General features: G+C 41.0%; 1 protein-coding gene across 4 annotated transcripts in view; it reads right to left on the bottom strand.

Moving 5' to 3' along the window:
* DENND5A (DENN domain containing 5A) overlaps window positions 1-24,497 on the bottom strand; it is a 349,938-nt gene that overhangs the window by 70,918 nt on the left and 254,523 nt on the right. For all 4 annotated transcript variants that reach the window (XM_078680968.1, XM_078680967.1, XM_078680969.1 and 1 more), the window contains 3 exons: window positions 18,081-18,199; window positions 9,952-10,133; window positions 1,522-1,604 (listed from right to left, as the gene is read on the bottom strand). In XM_078680968.1, coding sequence (XP_078537094.1) covers window positions 1,522-1,604; window positions 9,952-10,133; window positions 18,081-18,199 — 384 coding nt within the window. The remainder of the gene's footprint in view (window positions 1-1,521; window positions 1,605-9,951; window positions 10,134-18,080; window positions 18,200-24,497) is intronic.

The raw sequence follows: 24,497 nt of genomic DNA, 5'->3' as shown, positions 1-24,497 counted from the left end.
GCCCAGTGGGGGGGAAGAATCCATTGATGGACAATGTACTGGCGACAGTAACTCTAATACATTGTGTACTCAATCTAAGTCTGGAAGAGTTATCAGAATGCCCAAACGTTTTGATGATTACGTAATTGAATGATTTATTTATTTCATGTATACGCAAGTTTCACCTCATGTGTTTCATTGGGGAAAAGGGAGATGTTGAGGAAGTACTAGCAGAACACAGTTGTGGCAAATGCGTTTTCTATGTCCATTACAGCACGTCACACAGCGTCATCTCCGAATGTTCGGGGATTACTTATGTGACGTCACTGCAGGTACTCGGCAGATGCTGTGATTCGCTCTGCCGTGAGCGCTTCTCTTTCTTCTGGCTCTTTGTGGGCCCATGTTACTTAAACAATAAATACTATTATTACTCTACCCCTGTGCCATCCATATCTTTCCTACAACACATAGTCACATAAGTTATCGTCAAAAAAACATTTGAGCTAAACGCCACCCAATAGTAAACGCACAGCCCACACGCAATCAATGGTAAAAAAAAAGTGCTGACAGTAATTATAAAACGCACTGGCTCACGCCGCCAGTAAAAGATCCAGTCCGGGTGGGCGGGGCCAAAAGAGGACAGGGTGGTAACCAGGAGGGACTAAAAAGCCTCTGGTACAATCACCTCACTCCCTTTAGCATAATTAATGATGCCAAATGACGCAAGCCAATGGAAATTAGGGACGGAGCCCAAACTTGACTTCTGAAACCGTATTGATTCCAAGAAGCCCTTGCAGAGAGGGCAACGCATACGCGCTGCAATGCTAGGCGAGAACTACAAAACACCCACTGCTGGGTAAAAGCTATATTTCACTGGGAGATAATGTGATGAATCTACAGTGACTCTAAATGATGCCACTAGTTAGGAACACTAGGTGATCATTGGAGAATCTCAGGCTCGCACCATCCCAAACTCTGTGACGAAGATGCTCCCCTACTTCTATGGCTGTTGGCACACTTTGCTTTTGTTGCTTTGTGCAGATACATGCAATTGATTGTTACCTGTGTCTGTATGTTTCATTGGCCTTGAGTATATTAAGTTGTTCTTTGACTTGTCAGAGTTTTTGACATATGTGTTGAATGTTATGTTTGTTGTGACAGATTGTGTACAGTAGAATCACTTTCAGTTAGCAGAATGAAGGTACCACTGTGAGATTTGTGAAGAATCTGTACTTCATGTGTTGGAATCCTACTATAGGGCCAATCCAGCCTATCATCCTTTCAAGGTTGATAAAATGAGTGATAGCGCTTATCATTTGCTGTTCAATTTAAATGTTAAAACCAGCAGAAGAAAAGGTCATATAAAACTCGAACTTTCATCACTGCATAGCAACTTTGCCAGCAACCAGATATTCACTATACAGTACTGCATGTCAGAACAGACGTAACTATTTTGAATTGCTATAGCAACGAAGGACTGAGTTTGCTTATTATACGCAAGAAGGCTACTCATTGGCTACATCTAGTAGATGTAATCCTCACCTCCTTCTCTGGTTTGTGGAAATGCTTTACTATTCCATTCACAGCCTCGCCAATTGCTTCTTGGATCTGGCCGGTATTCAGCTCTGTAAAATAGAAATCATTATAGTACAAACAGTGAGAGACATGACAGATTTAAGCCATATAACTGTTAACTCATCACAATATGTCAAACAACATTTCTGAAATCACTAATGACCATGTTTGTTTTAAAATGCAATGACCTATTCCCAAAAGAATTTAAGTAGGGAAGTGTTACTGCAGGAATACTATTTAATATACTCTTGAATACCTTTGCGATTCGCCATCAACACGTCCCACTCCCTATTCGTAAAACCGCAAAGAGGGCACATCCTTTTCTATCTGTTCTGTTTATGTTTATTCCCTGAACATTCCCATTTCCTTCAAATGTTAAATGTTTTGGGTCTATTCACAAAGGCATTTAATGGTATGTAAAAGAATACTAAAGGATCAGTACATTATCTACTTCAAAATGCTTATATGAATAGGCCACTCAGTGAATTTAACTATAGTTGGATATGCCTTGCTTATTAGCGTTGGAGAAAAAAATTAAAACATGATCTGTGAGTTCCCCTTTTGGCTAGCTTTGGAAGCCTTAAAAAAGTTGTAATAATTAGATACCAGCCTGAATCATTACCCCATACCTTTTGATTTGCCTTTTCATCGTATTAAACTTGTATGGATTTTTAAAAAAATGTATATCTGAATAAATCTCTTTTGATTGACTACTACATTGTACAAGTCTAACCTCATTGTAAAGCAGATTTACCAATCTGTGAACGAGGTAAAGTCAATAGATTTGGCTTAGCTGTCAGCCCTTTAGCATTGTCAATGTTTGTTTTGTTTTATCATAGTTTTTGTAAAACTTTATTGTTGGGGAAACTTCGGGCTCTGACCAATCTAAAAGTTAACATTGGCTAAAAGCTCAAACATTGTTTAGTCTCAAAAGGCATGCATTGCTCCATAGCAGTCACTGACACAGAAGGGAACTTCTTTGTGTGGGACTGTGCTCCTTGCGAAAGAGTAGAATGCAGTCACTCACAGTGAAGTTATCAGTGGCTGAAGTGGCCAGAACCACTGCCCCATGTAGGATGTATTGGGCAGAAATAAATATGAATGACACAAAAGACCAATACAATAAGAAGACTATACAATGCTAGCGGGGATAGTGGTGGGAAGGGAGGTCGCACATCTGTAAGAGAGATAAATTAGTTTGGGCAGCGTGGTACTAATTCAATTGGTAGTTGGAAAATAAGTCTTGGTGCAATTCAGCATAACAGAACATCCCACTACCCACTACCTTGGGTGTTATTGTACGGTTAGTGCACGGTTATCTGAACCAGCTCGTTGTGATATAACTTTACAAAATGATTGAACCCCGGCACTCCCAACTTTTAACGCTTCATTCTTAATTCAATTTAAAGCAAGAATTTTGCAGACATTTTTAGATGCTCAAATCACAGGAGACATCGATAGTTTGATTGTACTGGAATTGTCTCAGATTTAATAATTTGTACATTCTTAGTTAGTTCACAGTGTTTTACATTTACAATGTTTTTGAAATGACACACTGTATACATGGGCTAGACATTCTTCAAGGTAAGACGTTCATACATTGATTACAAGTGTTAAACAGTAAGTTGCTCTTTGGTATAGTGGTGATAGCCTGATTCTTGGCGATGGAGAAACATAACAGCTGACATGTTTTGTTACATCCGTAACTTTTTCACGGCTGTAGTAACAGTATAACATGCATAAATATATATCTTATGCAACATATGGACTGTTAGGTACCTATTGTCAGCCCAGTACCGATTCCAGAAAAGAGTGCTCACAACTTGAGAGAAGAATAAGACCAAGAAAAAGGTTACTAGGTGATGTGAACACCGATTTACAATATGTACTGTGATATAACGGAATGCATGCAAAAGTCATGATAATCCGATTTGTAAAAATGAAAAGGTCCGGAAGGACAAAACCTTTGATTAGAAATCGCAGGTAAAGTAGGACTAGAAAACAGAATCTTAAGGCAGCATGCAGAGCAGATGACACCAGAATTTAAGTGAACTCCGTGATTTAGAAGCGATCAGAAAAGTGGAACTATTGGGAAGGGAACGACCAGAGATAGTCAGAGCTGGAGTTCATGCTAGGGCTTACAAGATGTGAACGGTTCTGACGTTGAATATGTAGAAACAATGGATCCCCGAGAAATTTTAAGAATAATGAAGACTCAACAGGTAAAATATTGCTACTGTTTCATGGAGTATCAAAGCATCTTGGCTATAAACAATAATAACAAAATGCTCAGTGAAACAAATTTGTTACGATATCACTAAATATCGCCTTTATGGAGTATAAAGGATGAGAGATTAATTTAATAATAATAAGCACCTTCTTCGTGCTTACAGCTGTGTAAGGTATCTGTCAAAAAGTTGTCGACGTTGCGGGCCAGTCCGATAAAGTGGTGTGAAAAGCCACGTAGTAGTAAGTTTCTTCACTAAGGTTAAAGAAATGGATAAGTAAAAAAGAAAAGATCATACTGTGAATAATCTGCCCCATAATATGGTTCTCTACTGTATGGTACCCTGGATGAATAAATGACTTACGTCAAAGGTTTCGTTAATAGTTGCGTATTTAAAAAAAAAATGTAGACAGCCGTAGGATCAAAGAAATCAGCTTGTCATGGGCTATAATATGCCCCTGTAAATAGAGCAGTACCCGGTTAGAGCCTTAAAAAGGACATCCAGTAACAATATTTAAACGTAAGTCTAGTTCCAAACATAGCCTGTATTAATAAATGACTTACGCCAGAGTTACCTATTCAAAAATGTAGAAAGCCATAGATCAGAGAAATTGGCTTATTATGGGCTGTAATATGCCCCAGTAAACAGAATGATAACTGATTAGAATCTAAAAAGTACTGCCAATAACAGTATTAAAGCGTGAGTCTAGTTCCAAAACTAGCCCGTATTAGTAACGTCTAAGTTTTAGTTAAAACTTTACATATTGAAATGTGTAGAGCCGTTGGACAAATAAGCTCAGAGCTGATCTAAAAGCAACTTTACCCTTATTCTTTGAAGAGCCCCCTATTTTCCAAACATTGCATAATCTGCTAACTACCTCTACTCGTATAGAGCGGATAACTACATTATACAATTCAATGCAAGGCGCAGTCCCACCAGCTAAAACCCGAGAGCTAGAACGCTGGAACAAACCATTAAATTCACCTATGTCGGAAGCAGGGTGGGATTTTTGTTGCTCCCAGATAGGAGTGTTGACTTCCAATTGCAACTTGGTTCAAAATATTTTTTCTATATCTACATACTTCTTTCACACCCCAACAAATTTACGTAAATGTGGCCTGGGAAGCAGGGATCCAGACATGGGCTTTGCACATTTGCCATGGGATTGCCCTAGAATGAATCGACTCTGGAAAATTGTAACAGACACATTATCTGACAAAGTAGAACAATCACCTAATGCATGTCTTCTGGGCCTACTTAAAAACATGCAAGCAGCAATGCGTAAATTTAATTTATAGTGATAACGCTTTTGATGGACTAAGAGGGGGTGGCATATGCATGTGGGAAGGAAGTGCACCTACGAAACACCGATGGGTATCACACCTGATAGATTGTAAAGTACAATTAGAGACATACGCAGAAGGGCTGATGATACCTTCTCGACCCAAGAACATCTGGGTCCCCTTAACAGCATACATGTTGACCTCGGAAAATACTAGGGATGTTGTTCTCTGAATCATATAACGAATGGTCATTTGCTATGGCACTGCGTGATCTTGTTATAAATTAAAAATAAGTGCTGTATAGCATATCAAAGGTTGTAAACTAAACTGTGAACTGTCCATTGATGCAATGTAAGTGTTTGTTTTAAAGCAATAAACTAAAATACACAAACAAATTATAATAATTAGTTAATAATAACTTCTGTTTTGTACAGCACTCAGTAACAACAATGGTGCAATATGTTGCTTCCATAGGGTGGTATAATCTTGAATTGCCAAAAAGATCTTTTAACAATTGTATAATTGTCTTTCTTCAGTTATAGCCCACATATTTCAGTTTCCACTCAAAATAAAGTTGTCAAACATTATCCTGCAAAATAACTATCAAAGTAAAGTACCACAGTATGATATACATGGTTAGTTCAGTTTTTGTAGCCCAACCAAATCGATTCCCTTCCGTTAAAAAAACGACTATGTGGGGACACAATAGTAGCTTCTGTACTAATGTAAACAATTCTAAACATTAATATTTTTCTTTTGACACTTTGTCACAAGATAGTACAGAATGGCTGACATCTGTTCTGGTTCCATAAGCACAAAAAGATAACACAGGTTTGGAAAACACACTTTTTTAGGCATGCTTAGCAGCTCAGATTTGTGACTACCAGAGCTCATGTAATCAAAAAAAAAGATTTGAAAGCAGTATCAAGAGAGCCTTTGGCTCAGCCCCAATATGGATGTTTTGCATCCCAGCAATTTGGTTGGGCAGCAGCTGTTTTGGCTCACATATCAAGTAGTTCTATTACTCATAACTATTAACAGAGACTCAATGTCCAGTATACAGTACTGTGCTCAGTAGGATGAGGCTTGATACGTTATAACCCCAAGGACAAATACAGAAGGAAGGGGATTATACACTGTGTACTCCGACATACACACCATATGCAGGCGTTATAAAGGACATAATGCAAGGGGTATGGGATAATTACAGATGCTCCTATCTCAATGTCCACAAAAGTAATATTTTTTCTTTTAATGTATGTGGGTGCAAAGAATCAGAGGCTCAATACCCCTTAAACCTCCAAGGATATAGATCCTACAAATTTACACAAAAGATAATGATTGAGCACTCCAATAAGTATATGAATTTATATTTTCCACTACTGCAGAGTGAAGAGAAACACCAACTCAGCAGGTTCTTTTTTCTTTCTTTGTTTGTTTCTTTATTGTGAAAATGTCTTCTTTAAAATGACCTTAGTGAACGCGTTTCGACCGGAAAGGGTATTCTTCAGGGCAATAGTGATAACAATTTTCTTATGTAAAATCATTAAGATCCTTCTCAGAAATTTAATTCGGTCCCTCACTCAATATAGGAGTACCAGACGGACCTCTTATTTTGTTAAACACCAGCACAGTAAATATTTTCTATTCCAAATACTTATTTTATATAGAGCTATTTCTAGTGGGTCATGTCGCTGTGGACACGGATTTCTTAGCCCCTGCGCATCTTTGTTTAATATAAGAACAGGTCCCGCCACATAGCCATGATCGTGTCCACAGCGACAAACCAAGAATGGCTTTGTGCTCTATACAGCGAATGTGCACAGTGCCTTTCATGCAGACACACCCAAATACCAAGCTTAAAAAGTCTGAAGCGTGCCACTCACACTAAAGCATTACATCCCTATTTCTAGAAACCTCTCTTGTCAGAAAATAATTAACTCTCTCTGAATCCTTCACAGGAAATCCTACAAAGATCTGGAACTTTATTTCATACAAGATCCAGACAAACCCAGCTACAATTACTTGACTAAAGGTTAGGAAAAAAACCCTGATTCCAATGGAATGTCCAAGTACGAATCTCCTGGCTCCTACTGTTAACCCCATACCTTTTCAGATCACCTGACCACTTAGATGTTCCTTTTAAATGTAAATATGTGCACATTTTATACCACTGCCTGACCTTCATATTGTTATTCATACAAATAGGCTTCTTTACTGTGATCTACAATTATGTTTTATTGGCAGCCCTTTGGGTGGTATGCACTAAATAAATAAATAAATAAAATGTTTAGTCAACATATTTGTACCACCGAACCTCTTGGGGTCTTTCACATGCATTGTATCAGTTTCTCTGTGGCAGGTAAACTACAGTGACACTCAGGGCCACATCTAGGCATACCAACAACAAATGTGCCTTTTATATTTCATACTTCTATACAAATTATACATCTGTTACATCTAATGTCCAAGGACAATTGCCAGGCCAAATATATGGTCATTTTCTACCACTGATGCATTTCCTCAGCAATTTCATATAGTATCCAATAAGAAATGTTTCCCTCTGCAAGTCATATTGTTATATATCAGGGGTCTCAATTTTTTCTGTAGGGAGAGCTACCTCTGATCAGTGAAAATCATAGTGAGTTACTGATGGCTAAACTGCTCATGCATTGTTACCAGACACCCCCACGCCGCGCTTCATTGACTTTAAGCCTAATGTCTGTAAAGCCAGATACTATGGTTTGAACAAAATACTTTGACTAGGGGCAAAATGACAGGGCTGCCATGTGTGTCAGTGAGAGCATGGTCTTTGGGGTTGTATGAACATATGTGCATATGAATGGGATATATTTTTATGGGTGTCTGAGATCCTGTGTCATGTGTACTTGCAGTACAGGACATACATTTTGCCATATGTGGCACCGCTACATGTATAACACAAATATAACAATTGTTATTAAATGGGAGACATTTAAAGTGCGGAAACATTTTCTGCCAAAATGTTCAGAATATGAAATATTTTTATGCCCTTTATATTTTTCTCATTTAAAAAAAGACTGTATTTTTCAGTTAATGTTATGGCACAATGTCTACTGGCCGCTAAGAGCAATAGGCCTGCTGTTTGTAAATGCAGCACTTTGAAATGGGAGATAATTAAAATGAAGGGTTAACTTAATAATTAAGGTAACCTTTCATTTGAATGTTTTCCCATTTAAAAGCATTCAGAAACATCATTTTGTTCACAACTACAATATTGAGTTGACAAGGAATTTCATTTAAGAGTTAAATACCTCAGTAGCTCAGTTGTTCACCTCTGTGCCCAAGCCACAGCCTCGGTCATAAATATGACTGCGCACTGCTCATTATCAGGCACTGCTTTCTGCAGCCTAATGATGATAACATAAAATAAACAGAGCCTTCCCTTAACTTTAAAAGGAAAATCTGACCTTGTGCTTATTTACAATTGAACCCAATGCTGTGATTTACTCTGAAGGTGTCTGGGAGCTGCTGGTAGCTCTCGATCGACTGGTTGGAGACACCTGTTCTATATCATGCCCATCATCATATTTTGTTTCCTTTATGCCTCCTTCTCACCAACCCAATCTCACACATCACTCTCACTTAATTCATCTCTTCTTTGTCTTCTAATGTGACAATCTACTGCATTCACCAAAGCAGGAGGAGCAGGCCTGGTGCCCTTGCACACAAAACTACTTGAATAATATCATCAAAAGTTTTATATGAATTGCATTTTTCGAGGAACCAATACGTACCATGTGTAAGCTAATATTATCAGATCTTCCATAAAAAACTCTGATCTGCATCTTTTTGCTGTAACATTTGCTATGAATTCTAGGTCCATGTTTGGTTACAATCCTTGAGTAGTGTTATAGTACTTTACAGTATCTCAGTGATTTAATATCTATGCTGCACCGATCTATGTTGCAATCTGGAGTTCAAATGTTTAAAGCGAGGCTGACTGAATCTTTGTTTCATCAGGAGGTTGACAGTAATGAGTGTGGTGTAACAACTGTTAGTTACATTTAAAGGCAACAGCAAGAAAACATTATTTTATTTAGTGTTGACAACCACTAAAGAAAGAGTTGTTATAAAATCTTCAATGTGAATGTTTCAAATGGTGTGAAGAATATCATCAACATTAAACAGTTGAGTCTAAAAATGTTTAAAACCAACTAACTTCAAAACTAATCATATCGAAAGTGGCACTCCCTCCGAACATATATGAAGGAAAAGTAGTTTCTAAAGGACTAAGGCAGCTTCTCTTAGAGAAGATTACTATGTGCATGCCTAGTGCCTGGGCCATGCTTAATTAAAAATAACACCGCTGTTTAAAAAGGGGCCTTTCAGAGTACGATTACTGAACAACAAATTTAATGAATCATCTAACTACCATAACTTATTTATATATTATGCTTCCAGAACAAATCCATATCTAGCTGAGATACTTTACATAGCAGTGGGTCATTAATGCAAAAAACAGTAGAACATGTGGAAATAGGAATGCATTGATAGTGACATATATATAAGATTTACATGTTAGGACATTTGTACAGAATGTATGGTGAGGAACGCTGGAAGGAAAGATGGTAGCCCACAGTGTGGGTAAACAGATATCTGGCTTGGAAGTGGGCTTACATAGCGAATAACTGGAGGGACAACATTGGTAAGACTCGATGTGGCGTAAACAGGACTTCAGCACAACCTTAAGTAAGTGAAGAAAGCAGATATAAGATGGAGTGCAGCTAGACATGAAAGAGAGTCTGCAAGTTTAGGTGCAGATGGATCACGGATAAATGCAAAGATGAAAGAGAGCACTTTCAGTCTCGGTCTGTACCAATTATCATATCATCAGGTTAACTTACTAGGTTTGTTGTTTGGAGATATTGTGACCAATCTTCTGATCATACTTGGTGACTGCTGCAAAGGGGGTGTTCTGCATTGTCTTTCATCTATTTCCGTATGTGAGGTTAGTAACTCGCCAACTAAAATTCTCTCTAAACTGCCGTCATCCATTCCCTTTCCCAGCCACCTCCCACACGGGAACCTAAAAATACAAAAAAACATTATGCCAATTTTTACCAGAGATAGGAGTAAACCAATACATGATCCACAAAGATTTCGAAAATATGTCATAAGGCCCTTTTTTGAAAATACAGGATTAACACAAAGCATTAAAATAATCATATATCATATTTCATTTTACGGCAGTAAAATACTTTTTCTATAAAAAGCAAATAATGTTTGAGTAATGTTAACAGACATAAACGTTCTAAAAGTTGTAATCCTAAATTAATTTCATTTATCAATAACCCAGGAAATCTGTTAATCTGATTTTAACATTAGTTCAGTATTTGACTTGGGTCTGGAACAATTATTTGGTTGTATTTCCTTAAATAATGATGATGCATCATTCCACACCTGATGATAAATATCTTGTTGAGAAGATACATTTGTAATATCTGAATCAGAATAAAGAATAATAAATTGTAGGTGGACAGCTTTAAGTGCCAAATAATTGTGATAATAATTATCATGTAATCTAAATCTGGTTTCTAAGTTCTGGAAAATAACAGAATTATCACCTCATGTAATTGAGAAACCCATGGGATACCTTCATCTTCCCATGTTTTCAAAAAAAGATCTTTAACTATCTTTCAAGTATGTGTCATACCAAATCAAGAAAGAATCACGAGGGAACAAGAGGTACATTTACAGAATAAAAATGCTCTTAATATCTCATGTGAGTGTTTTTCAAATTTTAGTTTTACGAGAAGACCAGTTAGACATATGACTACTCTTTAACAGCAGACGTCAGTAGTACAGTAGTACAGATGTTTCAATGTAAAACCATCATGGGAAATTATTTACTTCATAACTATGAAGCAAAAAGCATGAAGCAAAAAGCATTTAAGTCTTATAGAAAAGAAAGCTTAATATAATCTGAAATTAGGAAATCTTATACTACACTCTGGGGTCGATTCTGATTCGGGAAAAAATGCTCCGAATAGCCGTACGGAGCGTTTTTCACATACAAATCATACCCTGCAACGTCCCCGTACGTACGATGAAGTACGCTTCGTGCCAGGAGCTGGACTCCGTACGAATCGTACAGAGACCGTAAGACTCAAACCTCCGTACGAATGTCCCTCGGAACCCGCTGTACGCGATATCCATACGGTTCGCGGCTGGTTTCTCCGACCCAGCAAGTACGATTTGTGTCGGGTACGCACCGTACAACGCTTTTTTTACGGGAGCCAAAAACGTCCGGAGAAGCAGGGTTCGCCTCGAAACAGGTACGGAACGGCCACCCCCGGGTACGGTGCGTGCACCCCATGATCGCAGGGGTATGGTGCGTACCCCTGCGATCATGGGGTGTATGCACCGTACCCCGTGATCATGGGGTGTACGCACTGTACCCTATGTTCGCTGGGTGTACGGTGCGTACACCCTGCGATCGCGGGTGTACGGACCATACGGTGTGTATGTGATTGTGTGCTTTCCTGTACGAATCAGCCTTACCTGATGTGGACCGTACGAATCGCGTCCTCATACACTGTTCCGGATCGTACTCGTTGGGTCGTACGGCATGTTTACGATTCATACGGAGAGGGCTCCGGATACGAATCGTACGGACGGTTTTTTTCCAGGATCGGAATCGACCCCTCTATGTTGGGTCTTTTCAAACTTGATAGAGGTAGTTGTTCCTGAGGCGGAAGCCGGGAACTAGAGGGTATTAACTTATGGTTGGGTGAATTTACTGTTTTTAAAATACTTTTGAGAAATGCTTGTCTAGCGCATAAACGCTTTTTATGCTTCGTGTGTAATTTGTTCTTAAATTATCTGCTCCAGCCCTACTTACCCCACTCGCTCCCCCCGTGGGTTAAGTACTACCAGGCCGCCAATTTTGAGCTTACCTGGACGCGCGATCCCTCTCGTGGGCGCTCTCCCACGGTCGCCATCTTGGGTGAGTGAGGTCGGCGTGCTATTGTTGCGCCTGACGCTTACCTCACCCTTTAAAAGGACCTGGATTCTGAGCACCCCCTGATAGAGGTAGTTGTTCCTGAGGCGGAAGCCGGGAACTAGAGGGTATTAACTTATGGTTGGGTGAATTTACTGTTTTTAAAATACTTTTAAGAAACGCTTGTCTAGCGCAGAAGCGCTTTTTATGCTTTGTGTGTAATTTGTTCTTAAATTATCTGCTCCAGCCCTACTTACCCCACTCGCTCCCCCCGTGGGTCAAGTACTCCCAGGCAGCTGATTTTGGGCTTACCTGGACGCGTGATCCCTCTCGTGGGTGCTCTCCCATGGTCGCCATCTTGGGTGAGTGAGGTCGGTGTGCTAGTGTTGCGCCTGACGCTTGCCTCACCCTTTACATGAACCACGTCACCTGTACGCACAGCGGACGAGCGCAGCGCCGGAGGCGCGCCAGAGGTAAGCCCGTCTGCGCCCGTCCGCGCCAGACCGGGCCCAGGGCCCTGCATTATCCCCACCAGCACTTCTCAACCTCTTTTTTACTCTAGGGACTTTCTAATGCTTCATCGGCAGCCTCCTCATTCGATCTGCACTCACACTATTAGTATGATGGACCCCCCCTACTCGTTGGCCCAGCTGCTCCTTCCAATTTATGGGACATGACCCCTGTCCCCCCCCCCAGTAGTTCCACTCAATATGGCCTTGGTTAATTGTCGCTCCTTGCCCACACATGCCCCCGAAATCTACATACTACTCCAAGATGGTCACCTGGAGGTCCTGTTCCTCACGGAAACTTGGCTCTCACCGGATTCCAACTATGACATTGGATAAGCCTTGCCTCCTGGCTTCCTGATTCAACGACTAGATAGACCTTCAGGGAAGGGAGGAGGAATCGCTATAATACACAAAGAGCACCTGTCCTGTCGACTTACCGACAGTCCGATCGCAGACTGCGAAAACATCCTGTTCCTCATTCAAATATCCCCTCTGAAATCCTTATCAGGGCTTCTTGTCTACCGTCCTCCGGGCCCTTTAGGGCTATTTTGCAGCTCCCTTTTAGAAGCCTCATTTGCCCTGGCTAGTACTTTCCCGAACTTTACCATCTTAGGTGACCTAAACCTTCATTTCGACAACCCAGGTGCTAAAGGGGCATCTGAGTTGCAACTTGACCTTGCAGCATACCAACTCCACCTGCCCAACGATCAACCTACCCATATCAAGGGCCATCTTCTCGACCCTCTTTTTTCTAACATCCAGGATCTGAAGGTACAAAACCCTGTCCCCCTTCCTTGGACTGATCACGCCTTAATTGCTTTCTGCTGGCATATTCCGGTGTCCTACCGGTCTAAATCGTCTCCCAAAGCCCTGGAACGTCGCTGGTCAAAATTGCCCACAGAAGACTGGATGCAACTTCTTGAAAGCTCCCTTCCACCTCATGATCCCCTTATCCATATAGCGGACATTAAGTTCTCTGCTTGGATTGAGGATTCTCTCGATATAATCCTCCATAAGACACCGGTCCATACCTATGGTAGGAATCCCAAGTCACCCTGGTTCAATAATGACCTCCGCATGCTAAAAAAACTCTGCAAAAAAACCGAAAGAGCCTGGAGGAAAGAATTTGCCCCCCAAAAAAAGAAAGAATATAGTCAATCTATTTTAATCTATAAAAAGGCCCTTAAAACAACACAAGCTGCTTTCTTTGAGGAAAAAATAAGAACCGACTCCTGTTCCTCAAAGGATATTTTCCGTACAGTAAATAAGCTTCTAAAAATACCACAGTCTCCCCCTCCCGTAGACCCCACTGTTGACAGTTGTAATGAGTTCGCAGAATTTTTCAATGCGAAAATCCAAACCATTCTAAAATCCATCCCTTCTCTCACAGGAGAAATCCCTTCAGAATCCCTTCTCAGTACTCAGCAACAACACAGTCCTTGCCTAAATTCCTTCTTCCCTATCACAGAGGATACTCTTCTCCCCATCTTTCTCTCCATGAAAATTGGTTCTCCACTTGACCCAGCACCACCCAATATTTTGAAATTAGCTGCCTCTACTATCCTGCCCCCGTTGGCCAAACTTATTAACACTTCTCTACTACAAGGCATTGTGCCTCACGGCTGGAAAAGGGCCATAGTAAAACCCCTATTGAAAAAACCTCACCTTGACCTGGCTGAATTGGGTAACTATCGACCCATTTCTTTACTGCCCATAGTCAGCAAAATAGCTGAAAAATTTGTCAACCAGCAGCTCTCAGCCTATTTGGAAACGAATGGGCTCCTGTATCCGTCCCAGACGAGTTTTCGCCCGGATCAGGGCACTGAAACAGCTATGATTGCGGTTGTGGAGGAGGCTAGAAGGATCCTCGATTCAGGAGGATCAGTGGCAGTGATCCTCCTGGACCTGAACGCAGCCTTTGACACAGTGAACTATATTACTTTGACCCACCGGCTCAGGGAACTGGGAATCTCGGGGTCCGCACTGACTTGGCTGAATTCTTTTCTTCACAACCGTTCCTTCCAAATTTTGGAGGAAACCTCTAAATCCCGTCTCACCCCTGTACACTGTGGGGTTCCTCAGGGCTCATCCCTGAGCCCCACCCTTTTCAATGCTTATATGTCCCCCCCTGGAGAGAATAGTCACCCCCCACGAGGTTAAGCTTGTGACTTACGCTGACGATACCCAGCTTGTGGTCTCTCTCTGCCAGATCAATCATTCCCCGGATAATCTTAACTCCTGTCTCCAAGACATCTCACACTGGATGGATTGTTCCCATCTTAAACTTAACAGTGATAAAACTGAGGTTTTAGTATTGGGCAACCAGTCTCACTTCATTCCAAAGACCTTGTGGCCTCCGTGCATGGGGCCTGCCCCGGCTCCAAAACAATCCATTAAGAACCTGGGCATGTGGCTCGACCAGGATCTCACGTTTACTACCCAAGCCAGGAAGTCAGCGGGGGTCTGCTATGGCATCCTTAGGTCTACCCGCAAAATTCTTCCCCTGCTCCCCCAAGACTCTAGAAAAATCCTGATCTAGAGCCTTTTGTTATCTAGACTGGATTACGGTAACGCTCTGTACCTTGGTGCCCCTAAGAAAGTCCTCGCCAAACTTCAGGTGGTACAAAACTTTACAGCCCGACTTTTAACCGGCATTAACAGTAGGGGCTCGGCAAAACCGTCTCTTAAACTGCTCCACTGGCTGCCCATTCAGGAGCGCGTATATTTCAAATCCCTCTGCACGACTCACAAAATTCTCCATGGAAAGGGTCGTCAGATCTTAAAAAATCTGATTAGACGCCATGAAGTATCCAGAAATCTTCGTTCAGCACACTTACATCTTGCTCACATACCTAAGATCAAAAAGGCCCGGACAGGGGGGCGTCTTTTCTCCTATAACGCCTCCAAGATGTGGAATCTGCTTCCCCTCACTTTGCGCTCCGAACCTAACCATCTCACCTTCCGAAAGCTGCTGAAAACTTGGCTTTTTCCCTAATTTCCCTCCTCTACTACCTCTGTTACTAGCGCTGGGACGCTCACGGGCAGCCATGCGCTTTATAAATCCCATTTACATTTCATTTCATTCATTTCAAGGCTATTCTTGGAAATGTATTATTCCAACACTATTTTGTTTCTATGTTCATAAAAACACACTTAGGAAAAAAAAGAAAGCATCAAGAGTAATCATAAAATGTTAGGGGTAACCAACGTTTTCATTGTGTTAAGACTTCCCCACCAACACAAGAGGCAGTTAGAGACGTTAAATTCTGCTATTGTTAAAAGACGTTAAATTCAGCTGATGTTCTACCACATTGTTGAGTTTTTATTTCGATCTACTAAAATACCAAAACCAGAATATTTATTACCACTATATAATCAAGGTACATATAGATAGGTAAGAAGATATTCACTAATCTCAATTCCATATCCATGTACCATCAACAAGGTAGGTAGATGGCGATATTTATCATTAAGGCACATAGATGTGACATTAAGAATAGTAAATCTATACTTACTATATATACTTATCTTGATAACACAGTGGTAGTCAATGTTCTGGATTAAATATTTTTGTAGGTCAACATGCAAATATCAATATTTTGACATACAAATTGTCTCCTTAACAGGCTAATACTAGCAGGGTTTTTAACATCTTTAGAAAACTATATTCCAAAACACTTCATCTTCTGGCAGCTCCATTGTAAATTAGAACAATCATATATGTATATTATACGTAGGATTGAGTGGTAACATGAGTTATATTGAAGCTGAATTTATATACTTACATACGTATAGTTGTATTTGTTTTACGGCTAAATCACTACTCAGGGTTTGACAAGTAGAACAGTTATAACATGTCATCAACATGTGGCAAAATGTTCACTTCCTCCTTATGAAATGTAACCCATGCAACTGCTTCTAAGAATGGTGCTAGACATAAAATGAATAATAAAGGAGGTAAAGGGCAGCCTTGTATTGTAGCGCAATGAAAGCCAAACTAAGGTGAAATAGAAACACTTAGTTTACAAAACCAAAACCATAGCAGTGTAAAGAGTTTAAAAAATATATCTTTATTTGGTTTTCTTTGAGTCATACGTAATTCCCTCAAACAGTGCATGAAGGCGCAAACATGCACCGATAAAATAAGTATTAAAGAGTAGAGGAGGCATCTACACACCCACACCCACCCAAGTAAGAATAATCAGCAAGATGTCATAGTAATAGATAGGATGCAATACAAAAATGAATATGACGAGACCCCAAAATATATACTGGACAAATAGGTCATATCACCAGAGACACAGTTTCCGATGGGCGGTGTATGTCATAATATCTCCACCACTCCCCCCTACACCTTGTGGAACTTGCACGGTCACCCCCTGATTTTGTATGTGACCTTCCAGCTACCATGTAAAGGTCCATGTAAAGGTCCATCCTTCTTCTCCATTCTTGCAGTGTTGGGATCTCAGGCGCCCCCCCCCCCCCCTTGCAGTGTAAAGATTTGAACATGAATAACCAAATAATTTTACAATCTATTTAGCATATATTAAAAAGTCATCCAAAGGCAAATTGGTAAAAGCTGATTTTCAGATAATATTAGCAAATATTCTGAAATTATTTGATGCAGGTCTACTCATTACAAATACAGATTGATTCTACCTAATTAAATAATGGAATCAGAAGTGTGATTCAGTTGGTGGTGTGTTAGCGAAGAGGTTGCAATCACTATTAATATGCAAAATAGGTTGATGATTCAAAACCTATTATCTTCATCATGCTTGTGCATGAATGTTGTTAAAGATTCTAATAGTGTTACTTTCACTGCAGAGTTAGATAAAAGAATAATTAATTGTAACTGTTTAAGAACAAGTAAGTAGGATAAATGAGATATCAATAGACATTTCATCAGGAACTGGAGATTTAGCTTTTTTTATGGATGGAATACCTTTATGAATTTCATCAAAAGGCTAGATTACAAAACCTTTCTATTTGCTAAGGCATCAAGGAATAGTTTAAAAATAACATTCTAAATTTGTTGAGAAGATTCAGTTTCTTCAGATTAAAGGGCATTTCGAATAACTTAAAGAAGCTAAGGTATTTGTTTAATCAATAATATGAGTGGCCCATCAATTTTACTAATAATGCCTTTGATTATTGTATGTTCCTTTCTTTCTTTCAAATAATTATCCTCCATCAATTGTACTAATAATGCCTTTAATTATTGTATGCTCCTTTCTCTCGTTCAAATAATTATCCTATAGTTTCCTATAGTTGTTCAGTCTACCCTAACAATTAGCTCTTAGTTTTAGATGTACTTTCTTTCAGAAAGTGTTTCTTCATCTAGTACAACCAAAACGTTGTGTTTCTATAAATACAAATGGTGCCCAAAAGGAGTGGAGTATGGAAATCCCGTTGTGCAAATATGTTTTTCAGACTTAAATCAGATTCTTCAAACTTATGCAGTCACGGCTTATTCACCAATTACATACTACTGAAAATAGAGAAACACTGGGAAAATACTTACTTGTATGTATGCCCCGTGATTTCATTTCGGACCATGATATATTCCACCAGCCACTTGGCATACAGCCCTGAATTATCATGACCTAGTTGAACTGTAGTTAGCTTTCCCAAATTCTGGCACTGTAAATAAAAAAAAACTTGCATTAGCATTGACACACTAAGAACACTCAAGATCTTTCTAAAGCTTTCAAACAATTCTATTTGACATTGAAATTCTATCTAACTAAACAAGCATGAGATAATATGTTATGTGACATAGCAGTGTGCTCCCAAGAGCAATATTTTTCAAGATTTTTGAAAGTTCTAGTTTAAAACTCCAGCATTTCTGAACTGAGTCGTCTCCCTTTTTTAAGCAGGTTACAGAGTGTTCATCAGACAGGGCTTTGCAAGTCGGAGTGTAGCAGTCTGATTGATGTTTCTTGAGATTTGCTCTAGTTTGAAGGAACAGGGCTATATTTTTAGTTTTAACAACCCCACAGTGAGGAGGATCACAAAAGAAACCATAACTACAGCCCTTCTCTGTCTCAGAGGCTAGGCCGTGCACCCAGAAGCCATGGAATTTCAATGGGGTGGGTCAGTGGTTCTTTCTACAGAACACGGCAGACATTACATGACAATGTATTTTATGGACCAATAACAAGTTAAATGAATAATTACATCACATAGGCAACACAGAAATATATCCAATAAAAATATGTTAACCTATATTCATCTGTTTGTAGTGCTGTAGATTAACATGATCTGAATATTTATGCCAGCTACAGATGGGCTTGAATATTGCAAGTCGTATTTGTTCTAAGATGCTTTTTCAAGTCAATCCTCCCTCAGTTGATAATGCGGATGTGCAAAAAAATGCAATGTTAGGTTTTTTCGCAGGTGAACATAATTATGGGAGTGGTGATTGGTTAAAATATTCTGACCATGCAAACAATAAATGTAATAGATGTTATTGTTACAAAGATGTGCAACAAGACATTGACCCCAAGGAGGAGGGTGGGTGCATGTGAATGGTGAACAACCTTTACAACAAAACTATTACAACGCAAACCATTACAACGCATTGCGCTGGGGGGCGCTCTAGGATAGGGAATACGTTTAATTTTCTATCCAACACCTTCCCTAGTGTCCACGGGGACTGGAGTTGGAATAGAAAATTATACTTACCACTATCCAGCACCTCTAAGCGCTATGCGTTGTAAAGGTTTGCGATGTAAAAACCGCGTTGTAAAGGCAGGCGTTGTAATAGCCTGCGTTGTAACGTCATACATCCATGCTCTACATAGCCTGTAAAGCAGTACTCCCCAAAGCAATGGCTAGTCAGTAGATGGTGCAGATGTCTGCAATAAAGTTCATACTATTGTTTGGCCAACTCTAGTCTGCTAAAACCGAGAATATCCATATATTAATGCTTTGTGAAGGTGTACTGAGATTGACCATGTAGCTGATTTACAGATGTCAGCTTTTGGTATTGGGTGACCTTTATGAGATTTAGCAAAAGTGACAAATAGCTGAGTTTTACAAAAGATTTACTTCTGTCAATGTAGTACATTAGAGCTCTTTTAACACCTGGGTTATGAAGGGCCTGCTACTGAGTCTGAGTGAGGGAAAAAGCCTGGTAGCTCAATTGTGTGGTTGAGGTGGGGTACATAATTATAATCAGTTCTAAGGACAACCATATCTACTTGAACCTGGATAAAAGGTTATTTTAAGGGGAGAGCCTGTATCTCCCTCTAATGACATATTGAGATAATAGCTATGGGGAATGCTACTTTCCAGTAGAGGAATTTGAAAGGACAGAAAAGTTGTGGCTTGAATTGGGGATTCATGAGCTTTGTGATGAGTACTATATATTTGGGAGACAGTATATAGATCACACAATTGTACATGATTACCAAGGTCGAACAGACAGTGAAGAATACAAGATGCTTAAGGGGGTGTGAGTGGGTCATCATCATTGAATGGCGTCGGCGGGGTGCAAATGTCTCCCCTGTATGTATTCCATGGTCCCCAGACCCTGATCTATTTCCTCTGGCTATGTAAACTGACTTTTCGAGGGAACATACACCTTTCTAGATCCTCCCTCCATTTTCCTACCCTAGGTGGCTGCTGTGCTCCCCAGTTCTGAGCGTTATTCCTTTTTGCGATCATTACTGCTAATGTTGCTCACTGCTTAGTGTATGAGGTAAGGTCTGTCGGTTCCCAAACGTTTAATAAGCATCTCCGTGCCTCAGTATGTAAGTCAATTGTGAGGACCTCACTTAATGTACAGTGCATGGCGGTCCAGTAAACTCGTATGTTATCGCATTCCCACAGAATGTGCATAAAGGTCCCTCCCTCCCACATCGACGTCTACATTCCCCATTTACGCCTCTACCCATGTGTTCCAACCTGGGACCAGTTACATATACCCTATGGAGAATTTTAAGTTGCACAAATCGCAAACGTGCTTGGCATGAGTACTATATTAATGTTCCAGAGAGGGGAAGTGGGACTCTGGGTGGTGTAACCCCCCGCCCCCCATTAAGACCATCCATGAAGGATTTAATGAATAGAATTCTGAACAGGGACGAACATTATCTATTTTGCACATATGCAGCAATAGCCGTAATCTGTACGTGTATTGAAGAATATGCTAACCCTAACTTCTGGAGGTGAAGCAAATAACAGACGATGTCTTTAGCGGCCTAATTAAGGTGGTCCAAATCCTTAGAATCACAGTAGTGGATACATTTTTTCTTTTTTGTTGCATAGTAAGCTCTGGTAGTAGATCTATGAGCTTCCTAGATGTTCATATATTTCTGTGGGAAATTCAAATATCCGAACTCCAAGACCTCAGGTTCCAAATTGGTAGATTAGGAGTTGGCTGCGTTCTGAGCAGCTGATATTGCCCTGTTCGGGCGTGAGAATATCCGGCCATTTGAGGGGCTTCTCATAAAGAGTAATAAATATTTTGAGGAGGGCTAAGTATGGTTGTCTGGCCCTACTGGGAGCCACCAGGATGGGTGAGGTAGGTTTGCTGTAGCTTATATTCTACATACAGAAGGAGTGGGAGAGGAGGAAAGGCATAGGCAAATATCCTGAAGCAGTTCATCCATAGAGCATTACATATAGACTATTGGGTGTGGAAACCGGTAGGCAAAGTTTTGGTATATTGCGTTTTCACGAGTGGCAAATAGGTCTATTTGTGTGCACTCCGAACTTTGGAAGTAGAGGAGTAAGACTTGTGAAGTTCCCTCTTGTGGATTTATTGTTATGTCCTGCTGAGTAGGTTTGCAAAGACATTGCTACTCCCAGGAGGTACTCAGCTAGGAGGTGGATCCAATGGCGAATCGCCTAATGCCAAATCTTCTGTGCAAGTACCGACCACCCTGTTCTTACAGGTAATAAATGCAGGTCAAACTGTCTGTCTTTATCAGCACTACCCTTACCTGAATATTCTGAAAGAAGGATTTGAGAGCTACGTGACTGACCAGAAGTTCCAATGGTTGGTGTGGAACCCCTGTTTAGGAAAGTGCTCCTTTTTGTCATGATCACCCCCACTTTTTGCCACTGGTACTGATGTTTTACACTGATGTGCACTGGGTCCCTGCTAACCAGGTCCCAGTGCCAGTGATTTCCTTAAACACATGGTAAAATGGTCTAATTGTGATACAACTGGCACACACTTTAGCACCCCTGTAAGTCCCTAGTAAATGGTACTCTTGGTACCTAGGGCATGGGTACCAAAGAGGGTCCCTAAGAGTAGCAGCATGTATTATGCCACCCTAACGGACGTCAATACAAATTGCATGCATGCTGCCATTGCAGGCTAAGTGACATGGTGCAAACAATGTGTGCAAACACGGCATAGCACACTCACTGTGTGCCATGCCAAAGTCACTGCATATAAAATATGTAAGTCACCCCTACAGCAGGCCTTTTAGCCCTAAGGCAGGGTGCATTATATTACATGTGAGGACCTACCTGCATGAACAGATATGCCCCTGTGCTATCTAGTTCAATTACTAGAAGGAACAAGTGAACAGGGAAGCCATCTTAAGTATTTGTACTGGCCACACTGGTCATTACTCGTTCCCCAGCCACATGGTGGCTTTACTGAAACCTTTGGTGTTTGGTACCTTGTCTGAATAAATATGTACTGTTGCCAGTACTAGATTTATTATGCATGCACCCAGAGGCCACCTTAGAGTTGCTCCTGAAAAATCTACTAGTATTTAGTGTACTGGCTGACTGGTTTCATCCAGCCTGCCACCACAGACAAGTTTCTGACACCCTGCAGGTGAGAGCCTGCCCTCTCCGATGCCATAAACAATACCTGCTCCGGAGGAAGGTGTTCACACCTCCTCCAGCAGGATGGCTAGTGATTTAGCATATCAAGACCAGGGGCTTCAAAGCCCCTGCCACCTTTGATATGCAACCTTGTCTTCCCCACAGACCTGAGGTATGTCATCCCCTGCCCTGAGGCCCATTTGGCACAGGGACTGGTGGGAAATTAGCTATGCAATAGGTGTGTTGCACCACCAGGCTAGTCACACACCTAAGGGGGGCTACCTGATGGGGTTCATCTTGATTTTGGTGGAATTTGGAACTTTGGGACATGGTTATGCCTACTAACAACAGGAAGTGGTCATAAGGGGGCGTAGTGACCCCAGGGGCAAGCAGCCCATTGGCTACTATGCTTCTCTCCCCTTAACATGCCTACATTTAGTATATAGGTGCCCCACTGACACCAGGATATCAGATTGGTCTGCTTGAAGAAGGACAAAGTAGAGTTGAAGACATGAGAACTGTGGACCAGCATCTACCTTGGTGCAAAGCCCTGCCTGACTGCTGCTCTCTTGACAATCAAAGACACTGACCGGTCCAGAAGCAAAACAGTTGCCCAAACCCTTGCAGGTCTGCCCAGCTCCTCGACCCCACAGCATCTCCCTTGTAGTGGATGAGCCACTTCCCTGCACCAGCAGGCATCAACTGCAGCTGCCTGTTACCGCTTTTTGTTGACCCCCAGGCCCACCGAGGAAGCAGCACTCCAGCAAGAAGTCTTCATGCCCCAGGAGGTCAGATCTGTCTCCCTGCCAAGACAAGAGATGCCAGGGCCCCCAGGAGCCACCTGGCACCAATACTTGCAAACACCAAGGCCTGTTTGTGTTCAGTTGGAACAACACCAATGCCAAAACATCCCGGCATATTGAGGGACTCTGAGAGAGGCCAACTCCTTAACAAGAGTGGCCCGCTGTGTTTCTTTTGCCTCTTCTGCAAGTACACTAAGGACTGTCAGAGCCTCTAACTCACGGACCCGCCAGACAAAACACCTCTGTACCTGAGCTCCCCAGCCAGGGCTCACGTGAACGCTACCTCCGAACACATGGAAGATCGTGTGGTTATTATGCCACTGCTTACGATGATAAGAATTAACTGAATGAATACTCCAGTGGAACTACTATTGAGAATTCCTTTCAATTGTGTGACTTGAGGATTACATACATTATTGATTTGAAGTTCTGAAGAAGTCGCCTAGTGAGACGAAAAGCGTTGGCTATATCTTTGATGATTTTAACTTTGGAAGAAGTGTCTGTCTCATGAACAATAAAGAGAAAAAATCTTGGAACAAGAAAATACATCGACTCATTTTGGATTTTGTCCTACCTTATGTGCTTACTGTCAATAGTTAAAAAACTTTGAATGCAATACTGGAATGATATTTTTCTTACTGTTCTTTGAGTGCTGAAACAATCTCTTGTTGCTCACGTGAACTGACAGTGACTCTGTGGTCCTAAAACCCTCAAGAGCTGAGCCCCCCTTGTGGGGAAACATCACTTACAACGCAACTTTTACCAAGCAATGCTTTTACATCGCAACTTTTACAACGCAAACCATTACAACGCATTTCGCTGGAGGGCGCTCTAGGATAGGGAATATATTTAATTTACTATCCAACACCTTCCCTACTATCCCCGGGGACTGGAGTTGGAATAGTAAATTAAATAATTCACTATCCAGCGCCCCAAAGCACTATGCGTTGTAAAGGCATGCGTTGTAAAACTTGCGATGTAAAAGCATGTGTGGTAAAAGCATGCGTTGTAATGTCATACATCCCCCCTTGTGTTCTGCCAGACTGGTCCCCCAGTACCTCCTTGCAGCCTTTTTCTTACAGGTTATTTTCCCATTGCCTTTAGCGGGTAGGGTTCAAGCCTACTGCTTTGTAAAGCACCTCTGCACCCAGACACCCCAGGGCAGGTAAACTCAAACTCCTGGTGATTTATTGGACCTTGGCACTTACTTACCTTAAGTCCAGAGGAACAGTCCCATAAAATGTCTGTTAGTGTGCCTATGCATTGTATGTTTCTGCAGTAGGATAACATTACCGCATTCGAGGCTCATGTCTCAAATCTGACAGCTGTCATTTTCTATTTTTACT

This window comes from Lissotriton helveticus, chromosome 3_1 (genome assembly GCF_964261635.1).
Source record: "Lissotriton helveticus chromosome 3_1, aLisHel1.1, whole genome shotgun sequence".
NCBI classification, from domain to species: domain Eukaryota; kingdom Metazoa; phylum Chordata; class Amphibia; order Caudata; family Salamandridae; genus Lissotriton; species Lissotriton helveticus.
This window is presented reverse-complemented; position numbering and strand designations above follow the sequence as displayed.